The sequence below is a fragment of the Dysidea avara genome, chromosome 3, assembly GCF_963678975.1.
Source record: "Dysidea avara chromosome 3, odDysAvar1.4, whole genome shotgun sequence".
Classification (NCBI taxonomy): Eukaryota; Metazoa; Porifera; class Demospongiae; order Dictyoceratida; family Dysideidae; genus Dysidea; species Dysidea avara.
Genome location: NC_089274.1, coordinates 45,917,617 through 45,936,849, shown reverse-complemented (window position 1 = coordinate 45,936,849; position 19,233 = coordinate 45,917,617). Strand labels below are relative to the sequence as shown.

General features: G+C 38.5%; 1 protein-coding gene across 1 annotated transcript; it reads left to right on the top strand.

Moving 5' to 3' along the window:
* The first annotated feature begins 573 nt into the window (after nt 1–573).
* LOC136248561 (E-selectin-like) lies at nt 574–19,192 on the top strand. The gene is made up of 7 exons (XM_066040330.1): nt 574–592; nt 6,257–6,451; nt 8,044–8,108; nt 8,160–8,232; nt 16,992–17,180; nt 18,744–18,932; nt 18,987–19,192. The coding sequence occupies exons 1-7, from the start codon at nt 574–576 to the stop codon at nt 19,190–19,192; spliced, it is 936 nt and encodes a 311-aa protein (XP_065896402.1).
* The last annotated feature ends 41 nt before the right edge of the window (nt 19,193–19,233 follow it).

The following is a 19,233-nucleotide window of genomic DNA, read 5'->3' as shown; positions in this document are numbered from 1 at the left end:
TACATATTTGGGTTCTCACCCTCACTCATAAGATGATTGGTTACAGGATTTCCCAGTCAAGGATTTGTCCCAAGATGTTGTCGAGAGAGGTAACAATCAGGCTTGTGCTAGCATTGGTGAACAGATTTGGGAAGTATGTAGAGGACAGGAAGTTGGAGCCACTCACTTTGAACCGACAGTAGCATCTGACTTCCATGTGGACAATACTTCTACTACAATGTCTGATAATAGTTTTCACTTTAATTCTTCTGAAGGGAAAACTGATTCAGACTTTCTTGATGAGGCCATTGCTACTACTATGGAGCAGACAGTTGGACTAAACTTAGCCACTTTGGTATCCCTGTTTGCTGAGAAGATTGCTACTGGCACTTCACCTGATGGGTGACTACATCATTTGGGAAACTCTAGTTATTGAGTTCACCATGAATTGAATTCATCGATTTGTTATCAGCCTATAGTTAAGAACAGTTTTATTGATTTTATTCTCCCTGCTTACCAAACAAATTCTACTTTGAAGAAATTAGTTGACTTGAACACTGTTGAAGACTCTGAAGTGGGTTGAGGTGACAGGAAATGGTTGTTGATATGCAGAGTAAAGTGTTACATCAGTTACTGATAGTCTCTTGCCAGAGATAAATGTAATACCACACCCTTTGCCATTCCTGAACTACCCCACACCCACTAAAATAATGGCTTCATTCAATCATCAAACTGTGCCTCCAGTGGCTACTAGTTCCCACTCCTCCCTGTATTCATTACACCCATTGTCTCACTTCCCACTTGGCTTTATGTAGCTTAATGTGTTTGCTTATTGTGACATATGTAGTTTACTATAATTACGAATTTACTTTTTTTTGCTAGAGCATAGCTATAAAATAGAATACCTGTGTGGTTGTGACTGCTGTATTAGAGTATATCAATCTCACTACAGCTACAGTGCTATATATGCAGTAGATTAAGCTAGTGTGGTACAATACCTTGTTTTCTATGGAGCTAGATCATTGAGGGACATGGCCTCAGAATCAATTATGTTTGGTAGCATGTTTAAGTAGGTGTGGCTCATTGCAATCGCCCAGCTTTTCTGCTACCTGGTACTACCAAGGGTACTACAGTTTGTTAAGTATAGTTTCATGGCATTTAAATATGTTCGTGTTAATATATGGAAAGCTGACACTTTGGTACGGTTTCCTGGCATGAAGAATATGACCATTTAATTGAAAGATAAATGTACAGAATAGTCTTACTCCATTCAACATCAAATACAGCATTAAAGACAAGAAAACACCTACAGGCAGCTGGATATAGATTGTTTTGATCTGCCTGTTTCACTGACCACAGTGGCAAGCAAACAAAGCAGTACACGCACGGCCACCATGTAACGCTACAGAATGTGCTTTTTGCGGATCCTGCAAATGTCTGCCTTCCATGAAGACATTTCTATGATGGTTTTTCGAATAGTGGCAGATGTCACTTTAGGGGGAACCCTATTAAACTTTGGTACGCATTCACCTGACCCCCGCCAAATATAGTAATATCAAAGAGGTGAACATATGTTCACTCCCAATGGTTTTGCACTGCTTGTTTTCATGTTGTAAACATGTTTGCATGCCTGAATCCTCCATACTAAATGTATGGGATATTTTTAAAGCCTCATAACTCACCTGTTCTTGCCTTATCAAAGCACTTTTTATGATAAACAGTTCTGGCATTTGAAGGGCTTCACAACACTACTAAATGTTTGAACAGCTGGCCCTTGTAACATGAATTATTAACAAGAAACAAGGGCTCAGGTGAATGCCAACAGACTATACTGTTTGACAAATTGATGATGCTTACCCACAAATATATGCAAGTATTGGCATAATTCATTTGCAAAATAAAACACTGATCATCAGGCTGTTTATTACACGCTTCTGTGCACTTTCATGCATTGCATTTAAAGGCCATGATGTAGAGAAAACTTCAGCTGTATTCCACAGAATAAACAATTGAACTTGTAGATCACCTGATTGAGGCTAGATCCTAGAGTTAATATGTATTCTAGGCACATTGAGCAGGTACCAATGCTAGTATATAAAGAATTGTGCATGGGAAAATCAAAGCCTAATAAACAATCCTATATCAAAAATGGTTCCATGAACAACAGTAGGAACAGTTCCAGGGGAGTTTCTAAACTTTCTAGGAAATGATAAAGTATATACGTATAAATCAGTTATATTATAACCACTGAAAATTCAATCTCCTGACACATTATTCCTTGGAAATTTAGAATGCCCCCCAGATCAGGGCTATTGGTGATGCCAGAGCCTAGATACATAACACTATATCTAGGTAATACAGGAAAGGCATACATTAGGAGGTTTGGAAGCATGCCTTCCCAGGAACTAGACCCTCTGAGGTTGAATCTGAGAGTGATTTTCAGCAGTTTTTCACAATTTTATTTAACTGTTGTGTTGGAGTGACTGCTGTATTAGGGTATCCCAATCTTGTTATTTATTTATTTATTTATTTACATATTAGACAACTATCTCTCTAGGGACCTGCAAGGACGCTAACAGTAAGCCTTTGAAGCAGGGAGTCAGAAACCTGTAACTGAAAACTATGCTGAATGCGGACAAAAAATGCCAGGCTAGTTGGTGACTTTATCCACAGACAGCTTTCAGTCTAGGCAGGTGCCTGAGGAGCCACACAACTTAGATTTCCTCTGCATTCAGCTAGTACTTAAACATCTTGACATCTCATGTTTTCATTAAGGGTTAATTTATTAGACAACTATCCCTCTAGGGACCTGCAAGGAGGATAACAGTAAGCCTGTGAAACAGGGAGTCAGAAACCTGTATTTATAGTAAGCTATATACTAAATGCATTCCACACCCAATAAATTTTTAATTCTTAAACATTAGACCTCTGAAAGTGAATGTAAGGCTGGTTTCAGCAGTTTATTTGAATAGCTACGATGCTCAATCGTTATTAATCAGCTAGATCACGCTAATAGGTGTAGTGTTGAACCTATCATGAAGTTACTGGTATATCTATAGAGTGTAAGTGCTTAAATAAGTTTGCAGCGCCTAATGCTGCTCAAGGAAAGTGTTGATAGGAAAATTTAACACCTCAATAGGGTTTCATTGCATGAAGAAGGATGACTTGGTTGAAGATAAAAGGAAAGACAAGGCACAGAGGGCTTGCATTTGTTAAAACCCCAAAAGGCACATGCCACTGGTGAGTTTGTTATTGTGGCAGAAAATGGTGGCTGATTTGGCCTCCAGCCTTGTGACTGTGGTCAGGCAGGCAGGCAGGCAGGCAGGCAGGCAGGCAGGCAGGCAGGCAGGCAGGCAGGCAGGCAGGCAGGCAGGCAGGCAGGCAGGCAGGCAGGCAGGCAGGCAGGCAGGCAGGCAGGCAGGCAGGCAGGCAGGCAGGCAGGCAGGCAGGCAGGCAGGCAGGCAGGCAGGCAGGCAGGCAGGCAGGCAGGCAGGCAGGCAGGCAGGCAGGCAGGCAGGCAGGCAGGCAGGCAGGCAGACGAAAATTCAAGTTTTAGTGATTTTTTAAAAGTTCCATATCCAGCCACCTGTAATGTTAGATGGACTAATATTATTCCGTAAAGGTGATTTTCGTCACATAAGATGTTTCTAGGATGATTTTTTAAAGGTTACATTTTTGGCGGCGCCTGTCATTTTTAGGGGAATCCCTACTTCAATAGTACTACCATACTGTTTGATAACCAATAGCTAAATACTGATAATTGCTTTGTAATTTTGTGCTTGCTTGTTCATGGCTATGGCTGTATAAAGTGCCTTAAACAAAGTAACTTTCTTCTAAGTTAGGTACTTCTTAGCAATCTATTTACTCAATCACGACAACACACTCCATTATTATTGGTCTAGCTGTATTCATAATGTTGGCACAATGAAAATAGTGTCGCACCCCCTGGTAGTAGGTGAAAGGCTGACTCTAGATTCTCTAATACAGCAGTCACCCTAATAGAACAGTCACACGTGTACTGCTGTATGCTATAGCCAAACAAACTATTATGTTTAAAATTATTACTTTATTTTTATTAAGGCTTTACAGCAAAAGTGCTAAAGGTCTGTAGGACACCTGGTCCTACAGCCTGTTTAAAATTGTTACAGAAAGTATGTTTAAAAAGGTGAAGAAAGGAGAAAAAATCCATGACTGGACCTGGGCAGCCTCGTATAAAATGAAGTAGGGATCCAAGCAATAAAAAGTAGTGAAACAAGATGAATGATGGTATTACAGCATAGCTCTGTGGGAAATCCTTTCTTTGGCATTGATCAAAATCATTGTTATAACATGCTATCCCACCGAGCTATGCTGTAATACTATCATTCATCTCTTGTTTCACTACTTTTTATTGCTTGGATCCCTTAGGCTACTTCATTTTTAAATTTACATAAATCATTTGTCTTTGGTATACAATCAGTAGGTATATATCTGTTTTTAATTTTGGTAGAATACTAGTTTGTCATATATTCATCATCATTGTATCTATACATAAGAACAAACAAGCAGTTTATGGTTGACTTTGTGGTATTTAAAATACAAGAAGTGAAATCCATGCAAAAGCAGCCAAACTGTATAAAAGGTGTGGCCTTTAAAAGCCAAGGTGAAAAAAGAAAGGTGGCAGCCTTCATAGCTGCAATGATGTAGATAATAATGTTTTATTGTCTCAGATTACAGAAGAACAAGTAGTGTATCAGCTATTAAGCATTATGACAATGCCAAAATGAAGAATTATGATTACTAATGTTTTTTTAAAATCTTACATGAACTAGAAATGCCAAATTATATTACAGTTGCAATCAGTACTACATGTGGAAATAGTATCAAATTTGTCTAGCCATCAGCTCAAGTTGATCCTTATAAATTCAGTTTCTTCTCCCAATCAATTCACTTGTGGAACAAGTTACAAATTTACAGTACTATTACCTTCAATGACTTCAGATCTCTAATTATGTTGTAGATATTGTACTATATATACTCTATATTTTGAGTTTTACAATTAACAAATAAATGTAAATAAATACTAATAGCTATTAAATGTATTAGCATTAACATCATTTCAGCCATTTCATGGCCACCACCTTTGATTTCACAACTTTTTCACCCAGGCTTTTAAAGGCTACATCCTTTTTATACAGCTTGGCTGTTTTGCATGGATATCATTGCAGCCATTCTTGACCACCACTTTTCATTTTACAACTTTTTTACCCAGGCCACACCCTTTTTCACAGCTTAGATGTTTTTGTGTGGATAATATATTCACTATACCATACAGCCTAATATTTCGAGAGAGAAAAACTTTTGCTGATTTCAAGGTTTTGGCAGTTAATAGTAACAATTTTATCCTTGAAATATTTAAACCTCCATATATACATTTTGGAATTGTTTGCAAATCTGCAAAAAAAATTAATTTTAGCTACATTGCTCAACCTCAAAATATTGAAATATTCAGCCTATGTGACCCAGTCTGGGAAAATCGGTCTAATCGGCTATTTAAAATTATCGAGAAATGCTGGTTTTAAGTATTTAGTGTGTTGTAGCTCGCCAATGGTTGAAGCGATGTGTACCAAATTTTCACACATTTTACACCAATTCCTTACCTTCCAGAGTATCCGCTGTGCAAGTAGTAAACAACTAAGTTTCCCGCCATTTTAGATAGTTTTTAAACCAAGGTTGACTGTATCAGGCGAGCTGCAAAAGGGGTGGGAGGTGGGGGGGCCTGAAAGGCAGGCAAGATGGTGTTCAAAAATTGAAAAGGAAGGTGTAGGGATGAATTAGGCCAATTTTTGGGCCATTCAGGTCTCAAAATTGGCTAAAACAAAAGAACGTTCACAGCAGAGATACTTATTCAACACCACAGAGCTGTACAGCCACATATAGTCATCCCCAGGCTGACCAGAGCTCTATTAAGGCCCCACACCGCACTTATGGATTGCCACTGGGCTTGGGAAAAGCAGCCAGCAAAACCAGACCACTCAAGTCTAGCTGATTTTGATTGTGGAATTAGATAGTTTATTCATGTAGCTTTGTGTCCTGGGTGAAAAATCAAATCTGCTGACATGGGCGATAAGACCGGTTTTCTCAGACTGGGTCACAAATACAGTTAAATTTAAAACCATTGTCCTATAATACTTCTCTTGATTACAATTTTTGCAATGCCAAACAAAAATTTAATCACAATCATGTACTATAGGCACACAATACATTGGATATAATCATTTACTACACTTTATATTAGACATCAAATGTGATGACCTATCAACACCATCCAATGGAGAGATAACAGCATGTAGTTCTGGTAGAGAAGGAGTGGGTTATGAGGGAGACACTTGTAGTTTCACATGTAACACTGGTTATGAGCTAACTGGTAGTGACACTAGGACCTGTCAGAGTAATGGGAGCTGGAGTGGTAGTGATGATGTGTGTAGAAGAGGTTAGACAAACACTGATGTACAGCATGTCATAGGACCTTATATACATAATGTGGAATCAATACTCACAAGACTTCTATTACCATAATATTATGTACAGTAACCTGTAGTGTACATAAGCATATAAGGAATTTTGAGTGACAGGAAAATCCAAACACAGTGTTGTATTGGTGATGTAGAATGGATGTATATTAACTGTATTTGAAATAGAATGACATAAAACTAGACACACATTTTAAATTTAACAGGAGCCAATTAGTGATGCACCAATACCGATACTAGTATCGATATCGGCCCTATTTTGGCGGTATCGGACTTGTATCGGTAAAGCTATAAATGCCCGATGCCAACCGATACTTTAAATGACATCATTTAATTACTTATCAAGATAGCGCATTGAACGGAGTTGAGCAAAAGCTGGTATAAGCCATGAATTCCTTAAAAGAAGCCAGCTACTAGCATTATTAGTACAGTGGAAACTGAAGTAAGCCACGAAATAAGATTCATTGAAGCCATAAACTTATCTTCGCGCGTAATTGATAGCCACAAATCCAGCAAACTGCAGTTGATGGGATTAGCAAATGAGTTTAGTTAACTAAATCACTAGCTGTTTCTTGTGAGAAATGCCTGTGGGGCAAAGTATCGGTATCGGATCGGTATCGGCCATTTCTGACCTCAAATGTATCGGTATCGGATCGGTAGTGAAAAAGTGGTATCGGTGCATCACTAGAGCCAATAAGCACATTGCTTTTGACCTCAAAACCTTTGTAGATAAGGGGCTACATAGGAAACTCAAAAATTGCATAAATAAGTAGCTGCTTGCATAGTACAGTATTTGGGCTGGGACGAGGCTTTGAATGTTTTGTGGGTTTGAAGGTTAAGTAACTTCGAATTATAAAAGTATCCTTTGAAGCTTCATAATGCACTCATAGTGTACGAAAGAATTACAAATAAACATTGTTATCTTTATTACAGCTGCTTATTCCTCTTGTGTGATCAATGTTTGTCTCTTCGCAATCGATCTTTGTGCACCACACCCACTTTTAAACCATTGCAGTTCAGCTTGCTACCATAGTTGCAGCCTTAAAAATGCATGGAAAATGTCCTTTTAACCATTACTTGGTGTTTACCTATGCATGATTTTTCAGTATAGCAGACACGCCCATTTGCAATCGATTTATCGTGTCATTCAGTACTGCTGCTAGCTATGCACTTTCCAAATGCTTAAAATGTTATTAAGTAGGTTTAGAAAGATAAAACTTAAGAAGTATGTGTATAAATACAAGAAAACTTGTAACTTGAAAGTTAACACTGAAACTTCAAATGTTCGAACATTTTATTAGCCAATATTCAAAGGTAAAATTCAATATTCGTCCCAGCCCTAGTTAGAACCGCACTTTCTACAAGCATATTGTGCAATTATTGTAGTACTATCGAAACAGAAAACAGTTAGGAGGAATGAAAATGCACACCACATGTGTAACAGAAGTTGTGCACTTGTTTTTGTCTAACATAAGTATGAAGTCATTATACATTGATAAAATGTTCATAATACTTTACAAATTAGATGTAATGTACACTAATCATATTACAGTTCCTTGTTCATCACTTACTGATCCTAATAATGGAATGATCAATTGTTCACTGGGAGATGATGGAGTTCCTTCCTATGAAGACACTTGTAGTTTCACATGTAACACTGGTTATGAGCTAACTGGTAGTGACACTAGGACCTGTCAGAGTGATGGGAGCTGGAGTGATAGCAATGCCACGTGTGGAAGAAGTATGTATTACTAGAGTCAATTAAGATTTATTTAAATCATGTAATTATCAAAGTTAGTTGATCTAGTGCTATTACACAGTATTCCTATATCTATATCAAGTCAAAAGATGTAGTGCTTTTGAAAATCTAATCAAAAACAGCCAAGCTGTAAAAAAAGGTGCGGCCCCCAAAAAGGCCATGGTGAAAAAAGATGTGAAATCCAAGGTGGCGGCCAAGAAATGGCTGTGATGGTAGGTTAATGGTTACATTTTAATAACAACAATTCAGGTGAATTTGGTGCCAAGACCAAGCGGCACAAAATTCACCTGAATTGTCGTTATTAAAATGTAACCATTAACCTACCATCACAGCCATTTCTTGGCCGCCACCTTGGATTTCACATCTTTTTTCACCATGGCCTTTTTGGGGGCCGCACCTTTTTTTACAGCTTGGCTGTTTTTGATTAGACATCACTTCTTTTTGTATTCGTATACTGCAAAGCCGGCCTATGGCTGGCTTTGGGGCTTTTTTAACCCATGTGTTTTTTTCTTTACTACAGGAAGAAGAAAAGAACTTAAAGAAGAATTTTAGTACTTCAATTATTTTTGATTTTATTAGTAATTATACAAATTATATACATATATTTATTACATGCCCATTATTCCCCACAGGATATTTTTTTGCAGCTGATCTCTCTACTGGGTGACTTGAAATGTAGCTGAACTATATACAGGATGGTTTCTTTATAGCTGAACTCTCTACAAGGTAACCTCTTCTAGCTGGTCTCTCTACAGGGTATTTTGTTTCTAGCTGAACTCTCTACAGGTGATTTGTTTGCAGCTAAACTCTCTACATGGTGGTGTCTTTGTAGCCGAACTCTCTACATGATGGTTTCTTTGTAGCTGAACTCTCTATAAGGTGACTTCGTCTAGCTGAACTCTCTACAGGGTGATTTTTTTGTAGCTGAACTCTCTGCAGGGTGATTTGTTTGCAGTTGAACTCTCTACATGATGGTTTCTTTGTAGCTGAACTCTCTACAAGGTGACTTCGTCCAGCTGATCTCTCTACGGGGTGATTTGTTTCTAGCTGAACTCTCTACAGGTGATTTGTTTGCAGCTAAACTCTCTACATGGTGGTTTCTTTGTAGCTGAACTCCCTACATGAAGGTTTCTTTGTAGCTGAACTCTCTACAAGGTAACTTCTTCTCTACAGGGTGATTTGTTGTAGTTGAATTCTCTACAAGGTGGTTTGTATGAGGCTGAACTCTCTACATGGCGGTTTCTTTGTAGCTGAACTCTCTACAGAGTGATTTGTTTGCAGCTGAACTCTCTACATGATGGCTTCTTTGTAACTGAACACTACAAGGTGACTTCTTCTAGCTGATCTTTCTACAGGGTGAATTGTTGTAGCTGAACTATCTACAAGGTAACTTCTTCTAGCTGATCTCTATACAGGGTAATTTGTTTGTAGTTGAATTCTGTGCAGGTGGTTTCTTTGTAGCTGAACTCTGTACATGATGGTTTCTTTGTAGCTGAACTCTTTACAAGGTGACTTCTTCTAGCTGAACTTTCTACAGGGTAATTTCTTTGTAGCTGAACTCTCTATATGATGGTTTCTTTGTAACTGAACTCTCTACAAGGTAACTTCTTCTAGCTGATCTTTCTACTGGGTGATTTGTTTGCAGCTGAACTCTCTACATGGTGGTTTCTTTGTTGCTGAACTCTCTACAAGGTGAATTCTTCTACCTGATCTCTCTACAGGGTGATTTGTTTGTAACTGAACTCTGTACAAGTGCGTTTTAGTGGGTGATCTCACTGCAGGTTGATTTGTTTGTAGCTGAACTCACTAAAGGGTGATTTTGCTTGTAGCTGAACTCCTTGCATTGTATCTAGTTTCTAGCTGATCTCTCTACAGGGTGATTTGTTTATTTATTTATTTATTTATTATTACTTTATGGCAAGTATGCCAAAGGTCTGCAAGCAACAGGTGCTTGCAGCCTAAAAACACAAGTTATACATACATTATAATTACTTTAACTAATTATAACTTAGCTATAGTGTTTGAAAGTTTGATGGTGGCGAGAAATCGTGACATTTGCTGCACGGACGTAGATAATGGTAGGTACAGTGATTGTCATCGTCAAAATGAGTTACAAAATGATTCCACATAAATTTCTTTAGTTTAGCCTTGATGGTTGCAATTGATAAATTGGTATTGATTACAGGAAGAGCATTCCACAAACGAGGAAGGCGATGGAAATAAGAGTTTCTATTTAAGTTTGTACTATGGAGACGATGTTTGAGTTTATTATGTGTAGAGGATCTGGTGTGACCCTGAGTAAATGTAATGTACCTATTAATGTCAAAGTTTCTTGTGGGTGACTTAAGTGACTTGATCGCAAACAAAACATGTTTGTAGCTGATCTCTCTACAAGTTGATTTGTCTGTAGCTGATCTATCTGCAGGTTGATTAATTTGCAGCCGATCTCTCTACAAGGCAATTTGTTTGTAGCTGAACTGTCTGTAAAGTGATTTATTTGTAGCTGATCTCTCTGCAGGTTGATTTGCTTTAGCTGAACTCTCTACAGGGTGATTTACTTGTGTAGCTGAACTCCTTACATTGTGTCTAGTTTCTAGCTGATCTCTCTACAGGGTGATTTGTTTGTAGCTGATCTCTCTACAAGTTGGTTTGTGTGTAGCTGATCTTTCTACTGGTTGATTTGTTAGTAGCCGATCTCTCTACAGGGTAATTTGTTTGTAGCTGAACTCTGTACAAGGTGCTTTTTTGTAGGTGATCTCACTGCAGGTTGATTTGTTTGTAGCTGAACTCACTAAAGGGTGATTTGCTTGTAGCTGAACTCCTTACATTGTGTCTAGTTTCTAGCTGATCTCTCTACAGGGTGATTTGTTTGTAGCTGAACTCTCTATAAGGTGATTTGTTTGCAGCTGAACTCTCTACATGGTGGTTTCTTTGTTGCTGAACTCTCTACAGGGTGTTTTGCTTGTAGCTACTCTCTACGGGGTGATTTGTTTCTAGCTTATCTCTCTACAGGTTGATTTGTGTGTAACTGATCTCTCTACAAGCTGATTTGTTTGTAGCTGAATTCTCTGCAAAGTGTTTTGTTTGTAGCTGACCTCTCTTCAGGGTGATTTGTTTCTAGCTGATCTCTCTACAGGGTGAGTTTTTTGTAGTTGACCTCTCTTCAGGGTGATTTGTTTCTAGCTGATATCTCTACAGGGTGATTTTTTGTAGCAGACCTCTCTTCAGGGTGATTTGTTTCTAGCTGATCACTCTACAGGTTGGTTTGTTTGTAGCTGCACTCTCTACACGGTGATTTGCTTGTAGCTGAACTCCTTACATTGTGTCTAGTTTCTAGCTGATCTCTCTACAGGGTGATTTGTTTGTAGCTGATCTCTCTACAAGTTGAATTGTGTGTAGCTGATCTCTCTGCAGGTTGATTTGTTTGTAGCCGATCTCTCTATAGGGTAATTTGTTTGTAGCCGAACTCTCTATAAGGTGATTTGTTCGTAGTTGATCTCTCTGCAGGTTGATTTGTTTTAGCTGAACTCTCTACAGGCTGATTTGTTTGTAGCCGATCTCTCTACAGGGTAATTTGTTTGTAGCTGAACTCTCTACATGGTGGTTTCTTTGTTGCTGAACTCTCTACAGGGTGTTTTGCTTGTAGCTGATCTCTCTACAGGGCAATTTGTTTGTAGCTGATCTCTCTACAGGGTGATTTTTTTGTAGCTGACCTCTCTTCAGGGTGATTTGTTTCTAGCTGATCTCTCTACAGGGTGATTTTTTGTAGCTGACCTCTCTTCAGGGTGATTTGTTTCTAGCTGATTGCTCTACAGGTTGATTTGTTTGTAGATGAACTCTCTACAGGGTAATTTACTTGTAGCTGAACTCCTTATTTTGTGTCTAGTTTGTAGCTGATCTCTCTACAGGGTGATTTGTTTGTAGCTGAACTCCTTACATTGTGTGTAGTTTCTAGCTGATCTTTCTACAGGGTGATTTGTTTGTAGCTGATCTCTCTACAAGTTGATTTGTGTGTAGCTGATCTCTCTGCAGGTTGATTTGTTTGTAGCCGATCTCTCTACAGGTAATCTGTTTGTAGCTGAACTCTCTATAAGGTGATTTGTTTGTAGCTGATCTCTCTACAGGTAATCTGTTTGTAGCTGAACTCTCTATAAGGTGATTTGTTTGTAGCTGATCTCTCTGCAGGTTGATTTGTTTTAGCTGAACTCTCTACAGGGTGATTGCTTGTAGCTGAACTCCTTACATTGTGTCTAGTTTCTAGCTGATCTCTCTACAGGTAGATTTGTGTTGATTTGTTCATTGCTGATCGCTCTAAAGGTTGATTTGTTGCAGCTGAACACCCTGCAAAGTGTTTTGTTTGTAGCTGATCACTCTAAAGGGTAATTTGTTTGTAGCTGAACTCTCTCCACAGTGACTTGTGTGTAGCTGAATTCTGTGTTACTGAATTCTCTAGAGAGTGACTTAATTGTAGCTGAATTCTCTACACAGTGCATGACTTGTTTATAGCTGAACTTTCTTCAGTGTGACTTGTAATGTTCTGAATCTCTATAGTGATATATTTGCTTAACTCTCCACATGGTGACTGTCTTCTTGCTGAACTGTCTATACGATTAACTGTTTGCAGCTGAACTCCCTACAGAATAACTTGTGATGTAATAAAATTCTATAATGGAGTAAATAAATTAGCCGAATGCTCTATTAGGGTGACTGTTCTATTAGAGTATCTCGATCTCGCATTTGCTACACGGAGTTGGCTTTCGAATCATAACTCAGTGGTTTGTAATCCGATTCTTCTGTACTACTGCAAGGACTTTCTATGAAGATTATTCCAGCTATACACCGATTTTCAGCTCATTGCTCTAAGCGGTTTGCCTAGTAGGCGTGAAAACTAATACTTTTTTATTCATAAAAATCGATCGCGTAATTGTGACACAGGTTGGGTTTTGTGTCATATCTCCGTGGTCTTTATCTCGATTCCTTTCAAACCACCAAAAGGCACTCCTACGATGGTTACTCCATCTACATAGCAATTTTCAACTCATTCCATGAAGCGGTTTACCCTGTAGGCGTGACAACAAATCGATCTTGTTTTACGCGAATAATCGGTCATAACTCCTGAACCATTCATCGGATTTGTATCAAATTTGATGCTAGGATTCGCCTTTGGACTCCCTTTCTGTGTGCCAAATTTCAAGGCGATCGGAGTATGCGTTTGCTTGTTATAGCAATTTTTGCAAGTGTGCGAAAAGACGAAGAAGAAAAAAAAAACGAAACTTTGGCAGCTCGTATCTCGGAAATGGCTGGAGCGATTTCCTTCAAATTTGGAATGTAGACTCCCTTGGCTGGCGGGCAACTGTGTAGCAAATTTGGTTCCAATCAGATAAGTGATCACCGAGATACAAAGGTGTGAAAATGACGTTTTCGTTCTTCCTGTCAATATACTCACGGGTGTGGCGCGCTGGCTTCTTGGGCCGCACGACACACTATCGTGTGTCTTGATTATTAATATAAAATTGAAGTAGGCATCCTAGAGATAAAGGTAGTGAAACAAGATGATGGTATTGTAACATACACCGTAGGATAGTTCCTACTTTGTATTATGATCTAGCTGCACTAACGACAATTATTAAAACAGAGCATGACTCTAAATGGTCTATATACCTGAATTATAACAATCAGTTTTGACCATGCTCTTTATTGATCTATCACATACCAAAGTATTACTCAAGATCAGCAACAAGATTTTAAAAAGCAGACAAAAGCCATGAATATGTGACTGGGTCTGGGAAAACCGGTCTTGTTGCCCATAACAGAAGATTTGATTTTTCACTATTAACACAAAGCTACATGAATAAACTATCAAATTCTATTATCAAAATCAACTAGACTTGAGTGATCTGCATTTTCTGGCTGCTTTTCCCAGGCACAGTGGAGTTCCATACAGGCGGTCTGGAGCCCTAATGGAGCTATGGCAAGCCTGGAGATGACTGTATGTTGCTGTACAGCTCTGTGGTGCTGAATAAAGACCTGTGCTGTGAATGTCCTTTCATTTTAGCCAGTTTTGACACCTGAATGGCCCATGACTTGGTCTAATTCATCCCTATGCCTTCCTCTTTAATATTTTTAGCAACCCTTTGCCCTCCTCCGGCCCCCACCTCCCACCCCATTTGGAATTTACCTGCTACAGTCAACTCCGGTTTAAAAACTATCTAAAATGGCAGGAAACTTAGTGGTATAAAACGTGTGAAAATTTGCTGCATGCAGCTTCATCCATTGGCAAGCTACAAAGCACACTGAATACTTAAAACCAGCATTTCTCAGGACTTTTAAATAGGTGGTAAGACTGGTTTTCCCAGACTGGGTCACAATAGAACAGTTACATGTGTAAAACATAGCTAGGGAAGTCAATTACAGTGCTCTGTTTCAGCTCTAGGAACTGATCATTATAAGTGAAACTATCTATTCCCTCTTGCAGTAACAAAAGTTCTTCAAATAATTTTGTGGTATACAAAAAGTGCTGATACAGAAATTAATGCCTTGATATGGTTTCCTTTCATGAAGAAGAAGACAACTTGTATGATTAGAGATGAAAGGTAAAAGTCAGTACCCTTTTCCTCAATATGGCTATCTAGTATGGTTAGATCATTACAATAAGGATCTCAAATGTCTTGAAGCTATTCAAAATCGTGCTACTTACTGGATTTGTGGCAGTCATCTTAACCCTTCTACCTTCACATGGTCACCTGAACTTTGATTTATTACTTTCGGTTTAACTGTAACAATACCCAATCCCATCCTAAAACACTTGTATAGAGCACTTGTAACTGTACGCCCTCCATAATTAATGCTCTTTTTTGTAAATAAATTACCAGTTTCTGAATCAAACATAATAGTAGTACTGTTTAAGTAGGGATCCTCCAAAAATGATATACACCGCCTAAATTGCTATCTTTAAATATCATATTAGAAACATCTTATGCAACAAAAATCATATTTATAGAATAATATTAGTCTAACATCAAATGCAGCATTAAAAACAAGAAAACGCAGGCGGTCAGATATAGAATTTTTTTCAAATTGCTAAAACTCAAATTTCACCTGCCTGCCTGCCTGCCTGCCTGCCTGCCTGCCTGCCTGCCTGCCTGCCTGCCTGCCTGCCTGCCTGCCTGCCTGCCTGCCTGCCTGCCTGCCTGCCTGCCTGCCTGCCTGCCTGCCTGCCTGCCTGCCTGCCTGCCTGCCTGCCTGCCTGCCTGCCTGCCTGCCTGCCTGCCTGCCTGCCTGCCTGCCTGCCTGCCTGCCTGCCTGCCTGCCTGCCTGCCTGCCTGCCTGCCTGCCTGCCTGCCTGCCTGCCTGCCTGCCTGCCTGCCTGCCTGCCTGCCTGCCTGCCTGCCTGCCTGCCTGCCTGCCTGCCTGCCTGCCTGCCTGCCTGCCTACCTGCCTGCCTGCCTGCCTGAAACTATATAGAGATATTAATTTTCCCTAGCAACACTTTCCATGAGCAGCATATTTAGATGCCGCAAACTTATTTAAGTGTTTACTCTCGGTAAATACCTGTACCTTCACAATGGGTTCAATCCCATGCCTGTTAAGTTGATTAATAACAATCGTGCACCGAGACCACACCTCTTAACAATTATCATGATGAGACACCCCATTGGTCTAGTTGTATTCATTATGCTAGCACAATGAAAATATGAAAATAATAGTGACACACCTCCTGGTAGGTGAAAAGCTGACTCGAAATACTCTAATACAGAAGTCACCCTAATAGAACAGTCACATGTGTATAGCTGTATTGCTATAACAAAAAACTAAACAGACTAGTTTATTAAATTATTAAAAATTATGCAGGGATCCAAGGATAAAAAGTAGTAAAACAATAGATGAATGATGGTATTACAGCATATCTCGGTGGGAATTTTTCTACTTTGAAATTATTGTTATAACCTGCCAATGTAGGGATTTTCCCACTGACCTACACTGTAATATCATCATTCGATCATCTCTTGTTTCACTACATGTTATCGCTTGGATCCCTACTACATTGTAAATTTAAAAAATTTAATATACTAGTGTAGTAATTCACATAAAATTTTTCATTCTGTTGAACTCAATCATTTTGCATAATTCTTTTTGTAGCTGTTTTGTAGCTATAGTTGTTTGTTTTTGTAGTTTGTGCTTTGTGTCATGTATATATTATATATATATATATATTGTTGGGGGTATACTTATAGGCTCTTTAGCATTCTGCTCTCCCCAGTAAATTTACAAATTAATAAAAATGAAATCAGAGTACAGACACTCATCATAACTGCAAAAGGCACATGCTACCATTGAGCTGGTTATTGTGGCATACAAAAGAATGCATCATTTAGTCTCTGGCCTTTGATTTCGGACAGGCAGGCAGGTTCATGGCCAGACCAAACATCAGTTTCTGGCAATTGTTTAAAAATTTAATATTTGTGCTTTTAGAGCTAAAATATATTTTAAATGCTAACGGAACAAATAATTTTTAAAGAAACAGATAGTCTAATTGTATGTATTTGATTCACAAACACTTAAAATTATGGGAAAGGAAATTATCACATTTCTAGAATATCAAATCTGCTCCCAAAGCTTTGAATACTGGATTAGAATGAATAACGAACTATTTGAGTAGTTTATTTTAGCCTTACTTCTGAAAGAGTTTTCTTAGTTTTGAGACTTGATTTGATGCACACATGTTTTTCTGACTATTGTAGTTTCCTGTCCATCACTTACTGATCCTAATAATGGAATAATCACTTGTTTACTGGGAGGTGATGGAGTTCCTTCCTATGAAGACACTTGTAGTTTCACATGTAACACTGGTTATGAGCTAACTGGTAGTGACACTAGGACCTGTCAGAGTAATGGGAGCTGGAGTGGTAGTGATGATGTGTGTAGAAGAGGTACTGGAATCATAGTTGTTATACATGTATTAATCATCATCACATAATATTCAAATGAATTATATTACCATAATATTATGTACTTAGGCCTCTATTTGGTGATTATTAGTTTCTCATCCACCTCCCGCATCCTTCTTAGGCTACCGCATGGTAGCCATTATTTACTCTGTGCATGCTCAGAAGAACACATGATACCAAACCATTACAGTTTGTATTGAAACATGATGGCATTTTTAAAATTTTTTTATTAATGCTACAGTGCACTATGCATCACCAGGATAACTGTTGTTTCTTTGGAAAATCACTGCAGTGGATTCTATTTTCGACAGTGTTTCAACATTCAACTGAAATCCCGCCATGATGAAGTCAATAGAGCATGATTGCATATAAAAACCAATGTTAATTTGTGGGAGAAAATTTGGACATCAGTATATTAATATTATAGGATGTGGTTACTGAACCGAAAGGTTTTTATTTTCACACCTAGTAGTTGCCCCGGTATTCAGATTTAGGGGACGCGTCTAGTAGCTGCCCCAAGCATTCAACTTTAGGGAACGTGAAAAGTAGCAGTAGCATTATCGTTAGGGTCGGGTTCAGTTTTGGTTTTTTCTTCACCTTTAGATTACGTCTGTATACTGAGATTACTACATGAGTAACACACATAAGATAGAAAAGTAGGAGTAGTGGGTAGCTAGCAGCAGTAGCACAGTGGTTAGCACACTTGTCTAAAGCTCCAGTAGTCCAGGGTTTGAGCCCTGGATGAGTTTTGTAGGGGTTTTTTCTGTTTAGTGAAACTTTTTTTGCCTAAGTTTTACTGTCAGTTCAATAGCCAGTACAGCTTATTGAACTGACTTTTGGTTCAGTATCCACTGCCAATATTATAATGGCCTAATGGTAATGCCCTCCTGCCCACATCATAATAATTGAAAAGACTGGATTAGAAACTAATAATCGCCAAATAGGGGCCTTATACTTCTTTGATTTTTCTTTTATAACTATGTGGTTCAACTTTTAAGCCATTAAAAGGTACTGCTATGATGATCAGCTGAATGTTCTAGAATTTTAATTAGTAGATCTATGAAATTATAAACAATTAAATTTAAACTTGAATTTTCTCAGAAATAAAGTAAGGTGAACAGTGAATAATCCAGTGGCTTAGTGGTTAAGAATCTGGGTGTTAGGTGTGGAGGTCCCTGGTTCAAATCCTAGTTAGTTTTCACTTTTTGTGCACTTTGTAACCCCATGGTGACTGCTGTATTAGAGTATCTCTGGTGTGACTTTAAGTGTGGACTACCCTACCTGATGGACAGCTATAGTGAAGATTGGTGTACTCTGGAGAAGGAGCCATGCATGCATGGAAATCGTGTTTCCTTTTTTTCTGTCAAAATACACATGGTGTGGCATGCCAGCTTTCTTAACGCACTACCATGTGTTTTGATATGGGAGCAATCATAATTCCTTTCTGCAACTTTTAAATAAATAAATATATAAATATAGATAAAATGTTCATGGCACTTTATGTATTAGTAATGTATTGTATGGTGTACACTAATTATATTGTAGTTCCTTGTCCATCACTTACTGATCCTAATAATGGAATGATCACTTGTTCACTGGGAGATGATGGAGTTCCTTCCTATGAAGACACTTGTAGTTTCACATGTAACACTGGTTATGAGCTAACTGGTAGTGACACTAGGACCTGTCAGAGTGATAGGAGCTGGAGTGGTACTGAAAGCATGTGTAGTAGAGGTATTCCTTTATTCATTCTTGTACATAACAAGTTATGTATTTGTATTATACTAGTTACTTGTCCATCACTTACTGATCCTAATAATGGAATTATCACTTGTTCACTGGGAGATGATGGAGTTCCTTCCTATGAAGACACTTGTAGTTTCACATGTAATACTGGTTATGAGCTAACTGGTAGTGATACTAGGACCTGTCAGAGTGATGGGAGCTGGAGTGGTAGTGATGATGTGTGTAGAAGAGGTATTACATCTAAATAAAGTGAAGATTTGTTTGCCATTTTACACCATGTAATTATTAA